Source organism: Buteo buteo, chromosome 5 (genome assembly GCF_964188355.1).
Source record: "Buteo buteo chromosome 5, bButBut1.hap1.1, whole genome shotgun sequence".
Classification (NCBI taxonomy): Eukaryota; Metazoa; Chordata; class Aves; order Accipitriformes; family Accipitridae; genus Buteo; species Buteo buteo.
In genome coordinates this window covers 30,538,558-30,560,063 of record NC_134175.1, presented here as the reverse complement: position 1 = coordinate 30,560,063, position 21,506 = coordinate 30,538,558, and the positions used below count along the sequence as shown (strand labels likewise).

Genomic DNA, 21,506 nt, shown 5'->3' with positions numbered 1-21,506 from the left:
TAGGTACAATTTATATACAAAACAAAGATCTCATGCAATGAAAGTCACACAGCTTATCTTACAGAATAGGTTTGCACTGTAATAACAATATTCATTGTATTTTCTTTAGTTTCTTACTGAAAGGGAAAAAGTACAATTCTGTTTGGATACTACTGTGATAAGAGTAGAGTGAGGCTATTATCATTCCAAATGTTGGTAAAACCCCTAAAGGCTTTGTAAATGTGTTATTTGCAAATGGATTCACAATTTTCTTCAGAAATGCTCGAACAACTCCAACAAAATAAGCACCAAGAAGTTTCGAATCCTTTACCCTGGACCTTACTTTTTCTCAAAGAAAGAGCTAATTTACTGTGAGATATTTTGGGCACAGTTTTTATCTGATCTGGGATTTCATATACCTATTTTATCTGCATAAGTGAATATAAAGATCTGTAAAGATCTGTGAAGGGTTGATTAAATCATTCCTTGTATTTTATATACACATTTCACATATTTCAGAAACTGCCATTTCATCTTTCACTTGATCTGTTAGAAAAACAAACTATGCTACCAGGAAAACATGTACTCTTACAACAAATTTTTCTTTGTCTAAATGAAGGGAACTTGACTGCAGCCAGTGGATTTGCATCAGCAGCTGCAATACACAGCAGCTTCGTCATAGACTTAAATACATTTTCTTGGGTGTGATATATTTTTCATGCTTTCAAAAGTGAAAGTTTCATTTAAACATATTTCAAACACCACCTTCCTTGCAAACTCTGCACCAGTATTACTTGCATTGTCTCACATTTTCTTCTTCAGAATTGAATAAAAATAGCTAGAGACATTTACGGTGCCTAGTTAAGTTAGGCTGTATGTTAAGGCTTACATTCCAGGAATATTTTCAGGTAAAGCTCAAAATTTCATTTCTGTAAATATTTTATGCATTTGGTCAGCTTTGGATACTGTCAATGTGCCAGCAAGGGAGCTTTTGCTGATAACAATGACAAATAGACATAAGCTACACAAAAGAGGAAGCTACCTTGAAAGTTCACTGTCTGCTTTTCAGCAGATTCCTTTGTTCATAGTGTGTTGGCAGTGTCTTTTTGTTTAAAATCTTTCGAAGCGAGTTCACTGGTTTTGAAGATGACATTTCTTTTGTTTCTTTTGTTAGTAAATAGAGTAAGTGGCTACATTTATGCTTGAGAGTCCAAATCAAAGTTACTGATATATTCTGATTTCCAGAATGTGTTACTGGAATGTGTTAGCTGAGTGTTCAGTAATTTTGAAAATCACTGTGCCCAAAAGAGAAGCTTAACAGGGACCTCTTCTTAAAGGCTTGCTGCTTTGCCCTTAATTGAGTAGCTTGCGTCTCTGATCACTTCAAATGAGCTGCCCTTTGGGCTTTGCTCCCTAAGCAGGTACGTAGCATTTGCACTAGAGAAATGTTCTGCATCCCAAAGTTGTTTCTTTAGATACCTGGTCAACCAAGAAACTCATTTTCTTCATCTTAGTCTTGGGGAAAACTTTGTTTTGGGAGCAGATCCTCTCAGTTGCAGTTTGGATACTGAGGAGGCATAGCTCCTACATAGCTCCTCGAGCCATGCTTTCAAACAGTGACAGTTTTGCTTCGAAGGACTAGCTCTGAAGTTCTCACTCCCAAGATCTAACTCTTTATGGGTGATCACACTCACACAGGATGAATTCAGCAGACCTGCAAGTCACTTCACTGTTCATTTTCACTTTCATATTCAGAGTACAGCCACCTGTGATTTCTCTGCTTCACTCACTTAGATACTTGGTTAGTATCTCTGTGAGAATGTGCACTGGCTTAACAAGTGTTTGTGTTCTTGGGACATCAATACAGTTCTTCCAAAGGGGTTGACAGGTAAAAGAACTGTGACGGTCAGCGCTCAAAGTGAGGAGGAGCTCCCAGGAGCTCAGCTCCACCACTTATTTCTCAGCAGGAGCAGAGTATCTTCACTTCTCGGGGTTTTTTCTTTTTTTTTTTTTTTTTTTTTAAAGTTTCATACTTTATCAGTTGGAGTCCAAAAAAAAAAAAGGAAAAAAAGATGCAAAGATTGAAAGAATGGAGGGAAAGATAAAAAAATCCAATCTGCAAGGAAAGAAAAAAAGACGACAGGACAAGTTTAGCAATATCCTATGATATTCTGCTGGTACTTAAAATCTTACCACTGTTTTTGCATGTAGCAGAAAAACCTGACTATTGCACTAGTTCTCTCACCTCCCCTAAATTTACTCCAGGAAATGGTACAATCCTAAGTTTAACGACTTCAAAAACTTACTTACTTCAGCTATCTAAGGCATTGCACAAATTTGAAGATACAGTGTGCTATTTCATTATCTGTCCCCATCTTCTCAAACCAACCCGTCAGTGATGCTGAAGGAAATTGTTTCCTTGCTCTGACACAGATACATACCAGTTTTCATTTCATGCTCATAGTAAGTCTGTTAAGACCCTCTAATGACTGTGAATTGCTATCATTACTGAGATATTTATTCTCAGTGGAGAAGCATTTTTGATTGCACTTCCCCAGGTTTGCACCAGTGCAGCTCTGCTGATTGCAGTGTAACTGTGGTGGTGTTATACTGGAGTACTTGTGCAGGGAGGGGGCCATCTGTCATCTCACACTCCCTGGGTAGGGTGGAGAGTGTTATTGCTCCCATTTTACAGGGGCGAAGCCAACAAAGATTGTGGGTGGTTTTGTCCGAAGCCACACAGAGATTCTGGTCAGAGCAGGTGTTTGTACTCTGGCACTCGTCAGTCCTGGTCTTCTCACTGGTACACAACTGTTTCTTGATTAGCTGTTTTGCCTGTGAGACACTAACTGCTCCTTTCCCTCCCTCAGGTATATTGTGATGTCAGGAACCCCAGAGAAAATTTTAGAGCACTTCCTAGAAACTATGCGCCTTGAAGCAACTTTAAATGAAGCAACAGGTATTGACATGACAAAGGCTGTGTTATTATTACTGCATAAGATGGTCTTGCTGGGGGAACACCGCAATGTGATGCTTTGAAAAGCAGCTAGTGTTAGTTCTTACCGCAATAAGAACTATCCACTGCTCTGAAACAACCCCGAGAAAACCTAGGAAATCCAGAAGTAAAGATAACAATCCACTCCCCCTGGCCTGCTCTATTGTATTTGTACTTTCAGTTCAGGGTAAGTAGAACAGCAAAATCCTAAAAGGTGCCAGACCACTAGTCACAACTTTAATTAGGCACAACTATAAGGCCAGGACAGAGCATGCATTACCACCCAATGATAATGTACTCATACTTCTTGTTCTGAATGTCACTTAATACTGTGAACTAGATTGATACCTCCAGCCGTTGCATTGCGCTAGTGTAAGTATTCCCAAATTTTCATATCCATATCACATTTAAAGTATCACAATTGAAATTACTTGTTTGAGATACTTTTCCATGTACAGGGGAAGAAGAACTGTTACTCAAAAGAGAACTCAGCACACCATGGGCCAGCTCCCAAGAATGCAGGTTGCTGCAGCTGCACTTAATAGAGTGCTTTTCATTAATGTAAAGAGAACAGAGAATTTACATCTAGGGATGTAGATATTTGCTGACTTACTATTAGTAGAGTCAGACACAAAAAATTCCTCCTAATTATGATAAAGTAATGCAGAGACTTTTATATTAAGCTGCATAATACCGCTTTAGCAAGTTCTTTTTATATTGCAGATGTCTAAGAAGTATATATTCAAAGGTGTTCTTAAATCCAGCTAATCTGTTACTGACCTCATAGTATTGGAGAAACCTGTACAGACATCCATAAATGGTGGAAGAACTGACAGATTACAGAAATCCTTTTACAGTGTGTGTTTTAACACTATAAAATAGTGTGTTAAAAGAATAAAAATTATCCTTTTCGTAGATACCTGTTTATTAGGATTACAAGCAGAATGTTGTTCTTTAAGCTTGCAAGGATATAATCAGAAGTTTACTATTCATAGTATGCATGTATTATATGTTTTTCTAAAACAAATTTTTTTTTAAATCTTTTCCCAAAAACATCCAATGACAAGATTATACCTGTATCCTAATGTGATACAAAATGTCACAATTCACAAAGCTATTTTTAGGATATCGAAGCTCAGAGTGCTGGAAAATTGAATTTTTAGTTTATGCATTCCTTTAATTTAAGAACAGTTAAAATCCAGTTTGCTCTGTATATTATGGAAGGAAAAAGTCCCACCCTTCCAGAGGTGAGTTTTGTCAACTGAGAGATATTTTCATATATGAATTACAGTGGAAGCAATGATGTAATGTTATATTACACAGTTATCTCACCATATTTTTTCTGATATCCCTTACTTACAGGGTTTTTAAATGTTTCTCTTATCTCAAAAGTTGCACTTTTGATACCAGAGGGTATTGTGTTTATTGTTTCTCAGTGATTCCATATAAGACTTGCATGGTTTAAAAGTAAAATAAAATTTATTCTCACTGCCAAACTTATTCTGGCCTCTGCAGCCAGGCTTTATAAATCCTTCTTTTTGTCACAAATACAAAGGTAAGGCACACTGGGATTTACAGCAGCGCTACCACAGATCATTTTAACAGAAAAAATAGCCTGTTATTTTTTGCCAGAGAAAATGTCAATCATATTGTTCATATACACTTTAATGTAAATGTAGCAGCTGTGATACTTTTGAATCAAAATAAAACCAGAAATTTGGCTGTCCATTTACCTCTTTTAGGCCTTCTGCTCATTGCTAGGAAAACAGCAAAGAATTAAATTATTTGCCTTCTCCTTTGTAGTGTATACTAAATGTGCTGTCTGGTATTGTAGTTCCCTAAAGCCAAATGCAGCAGCACTTCTTAGGTACCCAGGTGTGGCAGCCCTGATTCTTCTTATGCTAAGATCTCTACACTTTTAGAGAACTATATCCAAATATTTCACTTTAGCACAGAGTTTGGGGTTTTTTGCTCTGCCAAATTTCTCTTTGACACAGGCAAACGCCTGTTAACATAAGTGCAATAAAATTCATGCAGACAAGAATAAAAGCTTAATATTCCAGCTCATATTTGTTCATTCCCCATTTTCATACTTAAAGCCTACAAATGAAGTGCAAAAAGACCCCCTTATTATATGCAGAGGGCTAATGAAATATTTTAGCTGAAAGAAAGCCCATCCTTGTGATCCTCAGGCTGTTTGCAGGGGCTTAATTGACTGTTTTCTTTCTTCTCTTTTCACAGATTCTGTCTTAAATGATTTTATTATGATGCACTGTGTTTTTATGCCAAATAGTCAGCTCTGCCCAGCCTTGATGGCACAATATCCTTTTGTAAGGGAAAAGTTACATCCCTATAACAGCTGTCCCTATCAGTGATGAGACTGAAGCTTCTCTCTCTCAAGAAGTACATAATGTTTCACGGAGACTGTGCCTTGTGGGTAGGTTCTCAGTGTCTAACTAACAGCTGTCCATAGCTCAACAACTCTGAACTGGATAGTGTATACTCATGATGAGAAACAGTCCTGGAGCATGAAAACTGTATCTTTCCTATGCTGATTACTATTCCAAGGGAAAGGAATGTATTGTCCCTCCACCAGATAAGTGAAATTACATAAAAGTTTGGATTACCCTTCCTGTATCCTTTCTGTCTTTCTTAGGTTTTGCTGAACTGCAGCATCTAGATTTTAACTAAGATCATTATGTTTTGGTGATTTCAGTGGTCCACTTTATAGATTACAAGCTGCAAACTGCCTCAAGCAAAAGGGTGCCTAAACTAGTAGAATAATGTGTAAGTAGTTCCTAGATGCTGTCACAATTGTTATGAATAAAAATAATGATACTTTATAATAATAGTATATAGCAAATGTTAACAAACTGCAAGAAATTTCAATTGCATGCAAATACCTAGGAGATGAAAGCTTACAGTGGATAACATCTAGAGCTGGAGGTGATTCTTGTACTGTCTGCATGTTTTACAGAAGGAGTCTGTGAAATGTCCATCAGTCAGTTACTGGCAGGTCATTTAGTTTGGGGAGCTGTTGGGCACTGAGAGTTTTCCTTGTGCACAGTGGCTTGAAGCTATCAAGTGACTGGGAGCATTAAATAAACATATAATGTTTTCTGGTTTATAGAATTCTGACAGGGGTATAATAACTTCAATTCCCTATTTATTTTTTTAGAATCAGATTGGTGTGAAAGTGTGCTTTCCTTGAAGCTCAGCAGGGCGAGTGACATCTGGGAAAGCTAACACCCTGAAACCACAAAATAGAGCATCGTGTCCTTGTCTGGCAAGCTTGAGAATCCATTTGTGTTACTCCTAGCAAGGACAGTAATTGTTCTGAAAACCTTTGGACCCATAAAACTGGTCTGCAGAAAATTGTTCGTACACCTGAAACACACATTTTCCAAACCCACATAGTTTTGGATATCAAAAGTATTACGAAATGCTGTTGCTGACAGCTTTGAGGAGAGGAAGAAAAGGGCAGAACTTTTTATGGTTGGGGGTTTTTTTCTGATTTATGTAGATTATATTATTCAATCAGTCCATTTGGGACTCAGGCTTGTCTAACCTCAGTTACGATAGTATACCTCTGATATCCAATAACTGGGAAAATCAGATGCATGAGCAAAATGTACTTCATTGTTTATAGGGGAACAGCTTTTCTGAAGATCAAAGTGATAGTGTCACTTACATATACGTATTCACTTGTGATGAAATCTCTTCTGGAGAGGAGGCTAAGACCATGGTCTTAAATGGGTCATGGCAGGCATCATGGTAATTCTTTTCAGAGAGGAGGAGGAGGAGGAGGGCTGGAAGTAACTGGTATCCCACTGCTTTAGTGTCAGCCTTTCCTAGAGCTGGATTATTGTTTATTTGGTCCACTCTGAATATGGAAAAATCAAACTGTGCTCTGATGATTGTACCACTGGGATTTATTGTTAGACTTGAAAGGTTACTAACAAAGCTCATCTTTTTTGAGCAAAATCACTCTACAAAAATGTTTGCCGGTGCCCTGTTTGCTGGTGAGACTAAGGAGGAATTAGTTATGCTAAGTGAGGAAATTAAAACAGAAAAAAGAAAAAGAAGAAAGGTGATTCAGTCAGAGACACTGTTTTTGCTCCAGCTCCCAATTTTGAATCAATACAAGTCTATTTTCCTACACCCACTTAGGATAATATTTTAGCTGGCAGCATGTGAGTAGAGCTAGACCACTGTAGTGCTTTCAAGCATAGTACAGGGTATAAATTATTTGGGTTTTCACTTCTTTTGCAGCAGCGTTTTGTCATCTGTAAGTTCTTTAATCCTGAAAGGAATGGATGGGTGCACCATTTTGGCTAGGTAACATTATTGCTTGCTGCAGATTCAGTGCTTATACTGTGCTGTCCCTTGGCACACCACTCTTTTTTAGTCATTAAAGTATATGGATCCTGCAATATTAAAAAAAAAATCACATACTTCTTTTTTATAGAGAAGCAAAGGGCATGCTTCCCTGTCCTGGATCAGGACATCAGTCCTGTGTGTTGGACCAAGGCCCCTGTTTCCCTCTCTTCTTCACAGAGATGGAAATGGACAAATTCTCAGAGCTACAGCTTGTCAGAGGGAGACAGGACAAAGCCCAGAAGAAAACTTGAAATAGAGTAGCACCTCCAAAAGTGCACTTGGGATAGTGCAAGTGTGCGAGCATGTATGCAGGTATGTGTCTTTGAAGGACTACTGTCTAAATACTTATGAAGTATAAACTCCTTTTCTGCTCTCTGTAGATGATAGTCCTTTAGCATGTTTCCATATGAATGTTTTGTGAACCTCCTTTACCATCATGCCAGCAAAACAGTTTGCATTCTACTGTAGTAATGGGTGCTGATTTTGCACAGCTCCTGATATGGTTAAGTGTTCCCACACAGGATAGAACAGACTTCAGAATTGCTTCCATTTATGCTAGACATAATTAGAAATATATATATTGAACTCTAAGCATGCTGGTGTTGATAAATATTTTACAATTATCTGACACTTGCTGCAAGTATACATGATATTTTACTTCTGATTGCAGTCTGCGGTGAAGCTGCATCCTGTAGGTCCCGTAAAAATGGGAGAACCCTTCATTGACTTTCCCTGTGATAATGTTAATAAAAGAGCAGTTAATATAAATGAGCAGTAAAAATACAGAAAAATTACCAGTGCCTGTGGTCAGTTAATAAGAAAGTAAAAATACATGAAATAATTACAGTGTTTGAAAGGTAAAAATGGGATGAGAAAAATGACTCAGTAGAATATTAAACTTGCTCCCCGAGACATTAGAGCACATAGCCTACAATATATTATTTACTTCTTATGACCCTTTCACTTATTTACTCCCATAAATATACTGACCTGTTTAGTTCTCTAATAATTTTAAACCTTTCTGAATGAAATTAAAATGCAGATTTCTAAAAGTTTGTCAGTCAAATGAGCACCCTGGTAACCCTGGTAGCATGTCAAATCTCTGCAGGGGTTTTGGGCAGGAGGATCATTTGGAAAGTGTGAGTTAATAGATACTTTTTCCCATTATGCTTTATTAGTATTTATTAGAGAAATGCTTCTAAATATGAAGCTTAAAATAAATATTTTGATAATTTTGATTTCTAATTAATATTTTAATTTTCTAATTAATATTTTAAAATCTCTTGTTAGAGCAACTGAAAGTGCACCTTGAAAGGGTGCTGGACTTTGCTGTGAGTGAAAGAGTGCCAGTATTTTAATATTAAAAGTTGCTATATAATTGGGAATAGTATTATTCATGACAATCCAGAATCAGAATTTTGGTATCCGGGAAGAAAAGTTGAAGATGTACCTGTACTTATTCTGTGTTTACTTCACATTCACCCATGAGTATATTGGGAAACAGTTTAAATATATATTGTTAACCTCTGATCACTGAGAAGCAGGCACACAAATTGCCATATCCTGTTTCTGCTGGGGATTATTCTTCATTTTCACATAGGTTAAAGGCTGAAATTATCTCAGTTTATTGTCCATTGTGCCTTTACTTTTTTCTTGGTTTCTTCCTTTCAATAAATGTTACTTTTGGCCTTTTTGCTATTTGCATATTTTTGTAATGTTGACACTTCATAATGAAAAATGTTTCCCATTTTTTCTTATTGTTTATCACAAAATAGCTATCATAAAGTATTGTGTCCCAAATACACTTTCTTTGATAGAGTGGAAAATTCTGATTTCCTCATATGAAAAATGAGGCTAATACAGAATTTATTATTTTACCCCATGTCTCTACAGTCAGCCTAGGCTGTAAACTTCCAGGTGCCCCTACCATAATGGTACTGAGGTTCACCTTGGGTTACAGTAACTTCTAAAAATAAAAGGAATACCACTGGTGGTTCATTCTGGTAGCCTTCCTCACAAACGGAAGACTGGAATTTAATAAACACAAAGTGACATTTTTCTTTTTTTTCAACTGTCACCAAAGAAGAACAAGGAGAAATATCCTTCTTCGGTCTCCACAGTTAATGCTCTTCTCTATTGTTCCAAGTGTCATTTCTGTTCTGCTCCCCTACAGCAACCGTCTCTGTGGTGGGATTGTGATCATTCCTGTGCTCTTTAGAGAATTCACTGTCTTCTTACTTTTTAGTATGAATGTGAGAGGTTCAGAAGTCTTTATGCTAGCGGCAGTCAGAAATCAAATATATACATTGTAAAGTTATGTTTGAATACCCTGAAAATGGTTTGTTGGAAGTCAGTTGTTTGTGAATTCATACTGGTTTTGATATTTTCAATCACTGAGTGTTTTCCTTGACACTGTGGCACCTATCATGCCCAGCCTTCCCAGGGTACAGAGCAGGAGAAAATGGATTATGCCCTCAACAATAAAAGGCGAGTCATTCGTCTGGTTCTGCAGTGGGCTGCTTTATATGGAGATTTACTACAAGAAGATGAAGCAGCAATGGCCTTTTTGGAGGTATAAAGGAATTGTTGTATCATTGTACTGAAAAGTACCTACCAAGCAAGATAAGCTGAAAGCCTGTTCCCAGTCTGTAGAATTCTGTTATGAACTAAAGAGAAGTAGGTCATTTCAAAGTGCAAACTCATAACTCTGTTTTCTCGGTTTTAGCTGCAGACAGTATACTACAAGCACTACAACAGTGCTTGAACCATTGTCAACCTCTGGACCTCTGAAAATATCTGCTGGAGTTGCAGACCCTTTTCAAAGCACTGCATGGGTAGATTGCTTTATAGCAATATATGAATTTGCTTTTTAAAATATTTTCTTGTGAATAGTTCAGAGGCTCTACAGCTTGACCTGGGGGGCTGTTTATGCCTGCCTGAGGTGTGCCAGGAAGGAGCTGGAGGGTTCTCACTCTACAAAACCAAAAATCCTTTCCATTTGAATTAAAGCTGTACTGCAGCTGTTGGACCTTAGATCTTTGTCTTCGGAACTCTTCTGATCCTTTAAAATCATTTAATACCTCAGACATTGGTTGTAAGGTCTTTGTGGTAGGTGCCATATCCTTGTATTTCTGAGATAAGATGCACTGCCAATGTCATGTTAAGTCATTGTGATTGCCATTATTATTGTTATATATTGTGTTTATGGAACACAATCCCATATATTGCTGGCTGAATGGAAGTTCTTGCCACAGAGAGCTTAAAACTGAATCTAAGTTAAAAGCAGAGGGGATTGGAGAGGGGCCTTAAGTACAACAGACATGTAGCAAGCCCACATGGGAAAGCTTTTAATAATAGACAGACTTTGGAGACAGACATAACGTCTTTCATTAGTCCAGAAGTTAAAGAACTAGTTGCAAGCACATAGATCCTTCTTTGGGTCAGTTTTATGTAGGTGCGGCAAGAAGAGGTTTGAGTAGGATTTAAAAGAGGGTAATATTGTAGAGGACTGGAGTAACTGAGAGTCAACAACTCAGTAGCAAATGAACCACTAAGGACTACAATAGCAGTGGGTAGAAAAAACTATCATGCCAGATTATTTGTGAATTTTATAGTCTTTATTCTTGATAATCTGAAAATGCAGTTTTTGCACAAGCAGTCAGTGGTTACACAGTGAGCCTCATCAGGCTTCCCTTCTGCATGTGTAACTCTTGCTTTAGATCAGCTGGATATAAACAAGTAGAAGTAATCGAGGGTTGGGCCCAGCATGTGTTCCTCTATGCAGATTATCATTCTTTATAATCATTAAGCTATCAGATGTCATCTCATAATCCTCTATCCTGAGTACTGCTCATTTACCCGTATAGTTATTTAAAGACTATTCTGTATCATTTACAGGAATTTTATGTATCTGTATCAGATGATACTAGAATGATTGCAGCACTAAAGGAGCAACTTCCAGAGCTAGAGAAAATTGTAAAGCAAGTGTAAGCACAGTTTTTGCTTCTTTCCTCCCCCCTCCCTCTTTCTCAGTAAATAGATGAAGAAAATTTATTGCTTATATCTATTAAAAATCCATTCTATGAATGGCACTCAGGCATACAAGATTGAATGTTGCCATGCAAACTTCTTGGGATTAATTTCTATGGCCCTCTCTTTCCACATCATTCTTGCAACCACCAAACTCTCATTAGAATGTTGACAGAAGAAATAAGAAATTATGTACACACAATTGAAACTAAACAGGATGCTTATTTCATGCTTACATGGACTTTGTATAGCAATTTCCCTGCCTTGGTCATAGATTAACTGTGGTATCATCTAGTCTTTTTGTATATGCAAACATGAATATGTTGATATTGTAGTTTGACAGGTGGTCCATGTTCTGTAGGTGATTTTGTACACAAAATCTTCCAGGTAATATTTAATTATATATTCTATGCTTTACCTTTTTATAGTTCTGAAGAACCTAAAGCACCACAAAAGAAGGTAAGATAATTTTTTGTCCATCTTCTAAAGTAAAAGCTTTAGCACAACAAATCCATAAGCATCTTCTCTTTAGTAATCATGGTTATACCAAAACAACACATTGAGAAATAGCTTTTAACAATGTGTCAAATTTTGCATTGTTACTCTTTTCCCTGCCATTGATAAGAGATCTGTTGTAGTTCATGTCTACCCCATAATGTTTCTTTTTGCATTAATGTGAATCCTGATGATTCATTTTCAGCACAAAGTTCTTCTGCAGCTGTTCAACACAAGTGATGACAGAACACAGAAACGCCAGCCTATCAGGGGCAGTGACGAAGGTGAGTTCCTTCTTTGCAAAGTTTTCTTGAGCCACTGAGATTTGCAGTAAATTTGTCTCTTTCAAAAAAATGGTCTAAAAATAAACAAAAGTACCTACAGTTTTGAAGCTAGCCTGAAGCAAACTGCTTTTCTTAGCCCAACATTCTCCATCATTGATTTGAAGTGCTTCTGGTCTTTCCCCTTAGTTACTTGTGCTATCAAACGCTTTGCTTCCTCAGAGGAAGATGTAAAAACCTTTAAAAAAAGGAATGAACAAAACAGGTAAGAACCAGTACAGACAGTGTCCATGCAGGTAATGACAGTGCACTAAATAGTGGGTGCTGAAGGTCATGTTTGAGCCTCTGTCTCCCCTACGTAGTTTGAGCTAACATGTATAGCTGTTCCTTTGCAAGATAGGAGTGGAGCAGATAATCACGCCGTGGATCTCTGCCCTGTGGCACACAGCCTAGAAAACAAAATCTGCTGGTTTGCCGTATTGCTATTGTTTGATTCTCTGAAGAGATTAAGGTAAAATTTACAGCAGTGTATCAGAATATCATTTTCAGTTGTACTGGCTCTTCATATTGTCCTTTGCTTCAGGCAGGTTAAAAATCCTGAGCTCTGATGATGAGATCTGTTCATTGTAAACAAAGATACATGCCCCTTAAAACTCATAAACCTGAGGATTTCATTGCAGCTGCTAGGGCCAGTCTCTCAATGGTTGTTTTGGTGCATCTTCATCACAGAAAATAGCTTCTGCTTGAAGGTGTTTGATATTAAAGGATAGCCCTTGCTAGTGAACAACAGTAAAAATAAGGGAACAAAACGCAAGGTCATATAGCTGAGAGAGCTGGTGGCATAAATCAAACCAACAGAAGAGCCATTTCAAAGTAACTGCATATGAATAGTAGACTTCCTGCCAGGCATGCAGCTTCTGTTGTCCGTAGCAGTGTTTCTTCTAGGTCTATAAAGAGCAAAACAGTTGCTGCTGTCATGGAAGTACTACTTCTTGTGTCTGTGTGGATAGGCAGTAACTGCCCCCTTCATACGGGTGCACCTTTCTTATTTGTAGGGCAGGCAGCACACTGAACATAGAAAATCCATGGACAGCTATAACCCCAGGGGCTGCTTGGCTTGGCTTGACAGCTGAGCTGAAGGAGTGTTTTGCTAACTCCTTCTGTCTTAAATTCATGTCACTTTGGGCTACCTTGCTTTTTGCAGGCTAATATACTATCATATTGATTTCTAGGCAGCCAGAGGCCTGGGTTCATGTATTACTCTGTGAGCCAATTTGTACTGCACACTCAAATGTATTCATATTATTAGGGTATTTTTCTTCATCGTCTACAATATTCTTGATTCAGCAATTATATACTCGCTTGTAAAAAACAGGTTGCAGTACAGTTTGATTTAAGTTCTGATTGTAACCAAAACTATTTTCAAATCTATTTTGTAAATATGAAAATTATTTTCCTGTAATTAAGAGAGTTTGCAGCCAGTTTTCCTGACTTTTGAAAAGAAGTGTTGATTTAAAATATTATAATGTCTGGAACATAACAAAGTGCTGGATTAAATTGGCATCCATAAATAATGTAGCAATACTGAAACACTAGTACTTTGTGGTTTACTAAAAGCTCTGGGAAATGAGAGATTTCTGTACTAGAAATTGTAGAACATCTGAGGAATGGGAGGCTATCAAAACTGTAGTGATTTATTGTTGCTTTATTTGTTTCATTTGTGAGGAGTGGTTACTGAAGTGAAAGTAATTTGTACAGTAAAGTCTCTGTGGTTGTTACATGTGGCATACACAGCACAATCTTTTTTTCTGTAGTTCTGTTTAAGGTGTACTGCATAGACCAAACCTATACCACTATCCGGGTGCCAGTGTCTTCCTCTGTGAAGGAAGTGATCAGCGCAGTAGCAGATAAGCTGGGTTCTGGAGAAGGCCTCATCATAGTAAAGATGAGCTCAGGAGGAGGTACTGTATTTGCATCATCTTAAACACTTCTCACAGTGAAGCAGAATGTTGGGTGGGATTGAAAGACTAATTCAGTCAAGGCTTTTATATCCATGTGCATGTTTGGCTGGTACACAGGTTCTGTCTTAGAGGAAAGTCCTTTTCCTACTGCAGGCGTAGACTGGAGCTCACATGGGAGACAGGAGAAATAGAGAAGCTTGTATATCTGCATGTTACAGAGCAGAGCTACCCCAAATTTCCTTCACTGTAAGACTTGTAAGAGTTTTTTAACAACAGAAATAGGAGGTAAACATGGATAATGTCAGGCTAGACATATGAATCAGCAATAGCAGAAAACAACTGCAGTGCAGACGTTCCAGTAGTGCTCACTACCATTCTGGCCATTCTGTCCATGCAAACCACTACTGAGCAACTTTGTGCCAAGCCCACTGACCTAGTGGTAAAGGGTCAGGAGTCAGCCCCCCACTATAGGCTGTGGAAATGGGAGAGTAACTGCAAGGTGAATTCTGCTGGAGAACTGGTGTTGCTGAAGTGCACTGGTAGAGTCTGACTGTGTGGACACACACAGAGCTAATGAGAGCTGTGCTGGAAGGCATTTCTGCAAACAGTGATGCCTGCCAAAACCAGCTCACTTCCTGAGAATTGACACCAGGCGGCTCTACTTTTTGCAGTTGCAGCAATTTTTTATTGTCAGATTTGCTGACAGACAGCGCATGCTGGAAAAGACTGTTTTGTAAGTTACTTCATTATCTTTTCTTTACCTGTGATGTGATGCTCTTTTTGAACTGCTGTAATGAGATTTGAATACAGTTGCATTTCATCACCTCCTTATGCAGTTACTATCTTCCAAGGCAATTTCTATTAAGAACAGCTCTCCAAATGCTTACAGCTCGGAGAAGAATGGAGTCCCAAATTATGGCTGAATTTTTTGCAGGTAGTTTCTAGAGAAGGCAGCACAGGTTCTTGACCTGTCTGTAGAGTTTGGGGCTGGGATTCTAGTCCTGTATGCCAGTTCTGTAGGAGACTGGTTTGGGCTAGCTTGTTGTCACATTTTGTCAATAAAGAAGACCTTGTTGTCATCTATTTTGTATCCTGGACATTGGTTTACTGTGCAAAATTTGTTCCCAGAACAGTGATCTGTGCAGCTGTTGGATCAGTCCTGCTGTAAATTCTACATATATATAATAATAAACAATCTTTTGTTTCATGTTTACAGAAAAGGTTGTGCTCAAACCTCATGATGTTTCAGTGTTTACAACTCTCAGTGTTAATGGACGGCTGTTTGCTTGCCCACGTGATCAGTTCGATTCATTGGTATGTATGTATGCAGTTCTCAGAAAGTTCAATTCTTCAGTTTATTTGAACTTTTGGCCCTTTTTGCATTATCAATGCTTTAGGTAAAAACTAGTGGAAACATTCACAACAAAGGGCTTGTCATAGTGCTGTGGGATCAGCCCTGAAATTAAAAAGAGGTAATGTTATAATTTCCTAAACTAGAGCAGAAATCCATCTGATCCACATGACAGCACTTGATCCCAGTATTCTCTGTGTCACACTGAGCATGTAGGAAGAGCTGAATATTGTCACTAAGACATGCAGTAACTCCTGATTACAGAATTATCTCCTCAGGGCCACAGGGATATATTCTTGAAGATAGATGTTAGAAATTAAAGCATTCTGGAGACTTGATTCCAACAGTAAACTCCTTAAAATCTTTTATTTCTCAGGCCCACAAAATACTTTGTCAAAATCTCAGATGATTCTAAGTAGAATCACAGAAAATATTCCTAGTAGAAGGTCTGTTTTTTCTTAAGTAGAATTGTTCATAAGTACTTAGAGTTCATGCAGTAATTCTAACGATCTGCATGGGGTCTGCTTTTATAGAATTTGATTTGACTGTACTTTTTGTTCCTTTTATTTCATTAAAAACAAATGTCATTGCGAAGTCATGTCAGCATGAACTCTATTACTCCTAGCCTTGCTTCAGCCTCCTGTATGCTTTTAACAAGCCACTTAGTATGTATGCCTGATTTCTTTTATAGATATGGTAAAATCTATGCTTTGCTGCTGCTTTCAATTTAGTAACCAGGGAATGCACATCCAGCATACTGTAGTTCCATGCAGAGATACCTCTTGTTCAGTTTATTAAATTCTGGTGTTCCCTTAAGGTTAATTAATCCTGCCAAGTAGATACCCTCATGGGGCATGCTACTCTAAAGCAGGGGTGTTGTGTCAGTACAACTATGCTGGGTACTTTTATATGGCTCTGCATTGTCTGTGTAGACATACCTTTGGCAGCAAATTGTCATGACTTCTGTGCCTTTTCCCCTGTGCTATTTACCATGGATCAAGTACTCGAAATGCTACAGGGAGCTCCAAGATACAGGGCTGCAATGTGCTAGGTTTCATCAACTGGACTGACTTCAGTAGGAATTAGGGAGGAACACTCAGCACCTTTAAAAAGGTTCTCAGCATGTGTAACACAATACATCCCCTTATCAGCTGCATTCTTTCAGAGGTATAAACAAATTGAATAATGTTACAACCTTACCTCCCTCCCAGTTTACTCCTTTCACATTCATTTCTGGCTGCTGCCTGTGCATGTACGTTTATTCACAGTACACTTGGCAATTCCCATGTGAAAATTGTTCTGGGTTAGATGAATTTTCAAATATGCAAGGAGTTTACATCTAAGTGCTTCTTTCCTAGCCTTGGAAAATATGTGTTTGTTATGGTAACGGCTATGTTGTGTTTGTCTCCAAATAGGGGAAAAAAGCCTTCTTTCAGTTTATGGGCAATTCTCTTTCCACAGATTTCCACAAATTAAGATTTTCTACACAAAACTGCTGTAGTTTTAATTCATACTCTGTCTTAAACTAAAGCAATTTTGTGTTTGTGCAAATTCCAATTCAGAGGAATCTGCAGGCTGTTATAAGATTGATGGCTGTCCTGATTTTTTTCAGATAATACTGTGCTTATATACACTATGTTTTTTTAAATTTTAGATGGAGCTTTTAAGGTAATAATGCCCGTGATTTAGTTTAATAATTTTTAATTAGTTTGTATTATGGTGATATTTGAAAGACAAGTTTTCCCTAGAGTGCAAAGCAAGAACTCATACAGAAGTAAAGCTCCTACTACAGTCTGTTATTGAAAAAGTGATTTGATGTATTAATCCAGTCAGTCCTTTTTCTATTTGTAATATAATATCCTTATATAAAAGGGGATTCATTTAGTAAGCTCATTTTCGATATTGCAGTATGTAAATCTGGTCTGTTAATCTTGACGACTCTGTTGAGTTTGTACTCAGAAAGGAGCCTGTTGACAGTTGCCTGCTCTGTAATTATCTAACAAAGACCCTATGAGAAATTGAGAAAGAAATTTGTAAGTGAACTCTACTGCCCTCTCCTGGAAACAATACAATTTTAAAAACGTGGATTCACAGGAAACTTTACTGATGTAACACATTTGAATTTGCAAGAGTTGTTCGTTAGTATTTTAGCAGCACTGGTTCAAACACTTTGACCCTAATATATACAACAGACTACTTCAAATCTGACTTGATCTCAAACCATGTTTAAATCTTTCTTTAATATAAGATTTATAATTGTAGATCACATTTCATTTATATGGTGGTATGGAAGTGTCTTTCAAAATTGTTTTCTACTTGAATGATTTAAAGGATTCTTTCTCATAAGACTGTGTGCATATAATTTTAATTAGCATAGCCAGGAGTTTTGCAATCACAAATAGTGCATCTCTGTACTGTCAAAGACAAAAAGTATGAGGCGTATTTTATAAATGATCAGAAGATCTTGCAATTACTGCAGATTTCTGAAGTATGGCAGATGTAATAATTCTCATCATTAGAATCAGTAATTTACAAAAGTATTTGGCTTATGCTTTGTGGCCTAGTTATATGTGTATGTAAAAAAGGAAACTGATAACAAAAGCTTTGCGGAAAGACCTGCACTCCTAAACAAACAGACATGCTTTAGTTAGCACAACATGTATTGAAGTATTTATTTCTGGCTTCAATTTTAGAACAATGCTAAAAATAACACACTGAGAACAGTCTGTTTTATTTCTTTACAGTGCCTCTGAAGAGCCTTCAGTATTTTCCTGAATACCCTGTGCATAGTGGTTACTGATTTTGCACAGGGCTTCTCATCTCCTAATGCCAGCCTGTGGTTAAAAGCAAATTTCAGTTTTACTATTAGAAACATGCTTAGGGAAGTGGTCACACTGAAAAACATAATCAGAAACATTATGGAAGAAAAGCACCAATTGTGCAATTTAGTATTTCTAAAATATTTTTCTACCATTTTTCCATTTGTAGGCACCATTACCAGAACAAGAAGGACCATCTACTGGTACAGTGGGAACATTCGAACTGATGAGCTCCAAAGACTTAGCACATCAGATGACAATTTATGACTGGGAGCTCTTCAACTGTGTGCATGAGGTATGAGGATCTATCTATTCAGCAGACTAGAATCTGTTAGAAAATGTTTAGCTGTACATTTTAGGTTTGTGCATTATTTGCAAAACTTTCTCTAAGCTTCATTTTCAAAAATAGTACAATAAAGCCACCTACAAGTTTTGAAAGTATAAGGCATTCTTAATTTTATAGGCAAAATGCAAAAATAAAGGTAAACTTCTGAACATGTGCTGCTTATTGAATTACTTTTGTATGTTTTAAGGTATTAAGCTATTTATACATAGTCTGTGGTTATTCTTTTAGTATGCCTCAGGTATTGTCTACTGGATTTGCAGCCTGAATCTTTGTGATCTGTACAGCAATACACATAAAATGCAGAGCAGGTTTCAGGCTAGATACTTACTTGGTTATTCTTAGCCTCTTTCCTCTGTCCAAAAGATGAGATTTCTAAAAAAAAAAATCCCAAACTGTTTTCTTTTTCCTAGCTGGAATTGATCTATCACACTTTTGGAAGGCACAATTTTAAAAAGACCACAGCAAATCTGGACTTGTTTTTAAGAAGATTTAATGAAATTCAGTTCTGGGTGGTCACTGAGATTTGTCTTTGTTCTCAACTCAGCAAGCGTGTTCAGCTGTTAAAGAAGTATATTAAGATAGCAGCCCAGTAAGTATACAATCATCTTTGAGCTGGAAATGAGGTTCAGTATAATCAATTTGTTGTTATTTTTCTTTTTTATTTTCAGACAGCCACACACAGTAGAGGTTAAAATGTTCTCTATTTGGTAATTCGTTCCATTTCCTTATAGGACTGTACAGAACCTTGTTAATATGTATTCTTCTTTCCTGTCTTACTCTCCATTGCTCCTTGATCTGTGATCTCTTAGGGCCAAGTTTTCACATAAAATTTGTGAGTAAATATATTTCCGTTCATTAGGAGAATCCTTCATTTACCCTTACATGCATTAGCAAATATTAATATGCAAATCAGTAAATATTAACAAAACTGAGCCTTAATTTTCCTGAGAACAGAAGTATTTCTGGTGCTGTTCAGGAAAGCCGTTCTCAAAATTGCCCCGGGGGGGAAAACCAAGAGGGGAGAGCAAAGAGAAGTAGTATGGAGATGACAAGGCTCATGTTACCTTCAGTCTGTTTGGTATATTTTTCTAATACTTTTGTTTAAAAATGCAACACCGAATGTCCTTTTTTGTTACTAACTGCTGGGTCTGATGTTTAATAGCAGGCAATTCTTGCTGTCTTCTTTTATTCATATTAAAACTTAAACTCTTTGGAGCCTTCATGCCAAAGATGTCAGCCTTGACTCCTTATCACTGAACTCAAGGGCAAGGTTGAGGCTGACTTCACAGGGAGCAGGGGCATGCCCCTGCCCTGCATAGCTACAGTTTTTTATCACTGTTACCCTCTTCCTTCCTTTCCAGTTCGTGGTGTATTTATCACATTCATTGCCGTCTGAACATTTTGCTGAGGTGTGCAGTGAGAAACTGTCTGTTCAAGTGTTTGTCTATGACTTTGGGAATTGTGACTAGAGGCCTTTAGGCAGTCTTACCAAAAAAAGAAGTTATTACTTGCAGTTAAACCATGAGTTTTAACTTTTTTGCATTGTTAAATGTAGTTGTGTGAAGGAAGAGATTACTATTACAGCTGTGATGCCACCCTCCTTCCAATTAATAATGCCACAGCTGAAATCAGTGTTCACATTGAAAGTCTGCATCAGCATGCCTCCCTCCTCTGGGAACTGCTTTGGGCCCTCCAGTCGGATTACGGTTGGTCGAAGACAAAGATTTTCAAAATCTAGTGGTGGGCGTGCAGGATGAGGTTTATATTCAGAACAGAGGACATAATTTACCTCTTTAGTTTCTAAAAATATATATACCGCATATTCCATTATCTCATTCTGCAGAGCAAAACTGGGAAGCAAGCTGCCGGTCTGGCGGGCTGTGTCCAGGAGAGGGCAGTGGCATCCACACACAGACACGTTGGGGTCTTCTCTAAACTCAGAGGCATGAAATGGGAAAATGTTGAAATGTGGTAAATTAAGATACAATAGTAATTTCCATAAACACTTGAAATCAAGTATCCTAAAAATTACAGTTAAATATCTCCTTAATAAACCTCCCTAGCCTGTGGGTTCCTCAGTGTCATGGGTTTAATCCTGTGCTATTTACAACAGCTTGACAACCTCCTGTTTACTTCCATGTTTCTGGTATCACTACAATGCTAAAAATAAATAGCTAAAAGCTGTCTGCTCTGCTGAGTCCTCTTTGTCTCCTAAAAGCAGAGAAATCCAAAACACAAGATTTTCCTCCATACAAACTAAGCGGGCAGGTTTAATTGCAGCCGCTGGAAAGGCACTGGGAAGTTTTGCCAGGCTGCTGCCCTCTGTGCAGTGCTGCCATGGTAACAGGTGCTACAGCATGCGGTAAAACAAACACAAAGTGCACCGAAGTTAGAGGGGAGAAAAAGCCAAGGAATTGGATCAAAAGATGTGGGCCCAGGCCTTGAAGCAGTACCTTTGAGGAAGTTTTCCTTGTGAAGATCCTTGAGACCTAATGAGAACTTTACCCTACCTAGAAGTGCTAGACTCATTAGAAAAGTGTTCGGGGAGAACAGCTCAGTGCTGCGCTATTAATCTTAGGCATGACTGGTGGTAACGAGATGCCTTGCACGTACCAATTTTCAAAGATAACTGAGAACCCTGTTTCAATTCTGCGACAGGGGGCTCAGACACCATTGCAGAAGGCACATCATTTTGTGTCTGCCACCCCACGCACCCTGTGATGTGTGCTCCCTGTCTGTGTGGGCAAGCGCAAGGCCGAGTGCTGGCTCCAAGTGCTGTGCACATGTGCTTTCAGTTCCAGGAGCCGTTGTTGCCTCTGCATCTGCTGGGAAAGGATGTAGAGGTTACCAGGTTCATCTCTTTTCTCCTG

The 21,506-nt window shown here is 38.0% G+C and overlaps 1 protein-coding gene across 1 annotated transcript in view; it reads left to right on the top strand.

Moving 5' to 3' along the window:
- Window positions 1-21,506, top strand: part of RAPGEF4 (Rap guanine nucleotide exchange factor 4) — an 80,440-nt gene that overhangs the window by 42,422 nt on the left and 16,512 nt on the right. The window contains exons 12-21 of the mRNA XM_075028435.1: window positions 2,850-2,938; window positions 5,216-5,294; window positions 9,776-9,926; window positions 11,252-11,340; window positions 11,812-11,842; window positions 12,084-12,162; window positions 13,974-14,120; window positions 15,337-15,434; window positions 18,460-18,585; window positions 19,047-19,225. Coding sequence (XP_074884536.1) covers window positions 2,850-2,938; window positions 5,216-5,294; window positions 9,776-9,926; window positions 11,252-11,340; window positions 11,812-11,842; window positions 12,084-12,162; window positions 13,974-14,120; window positions 15,337-15,434; window positions 18,460-18,585; window positions 19,047-19,225 — 1,068 coding nt within the window. The remainder of the gene's footprint in view (window positions 1-2,849; window positions 2,939-5,215; window positions 5,295-9,775; window positions 9,927-11,251; window positions 11,341-11,811; window positions 11,843-12,083; window positions 12,163-13,973; window positions 14,121-15,336; window positions 15,435-18,459; window positions 18,586-19,046; window positions 19,226-21,506) is intronic.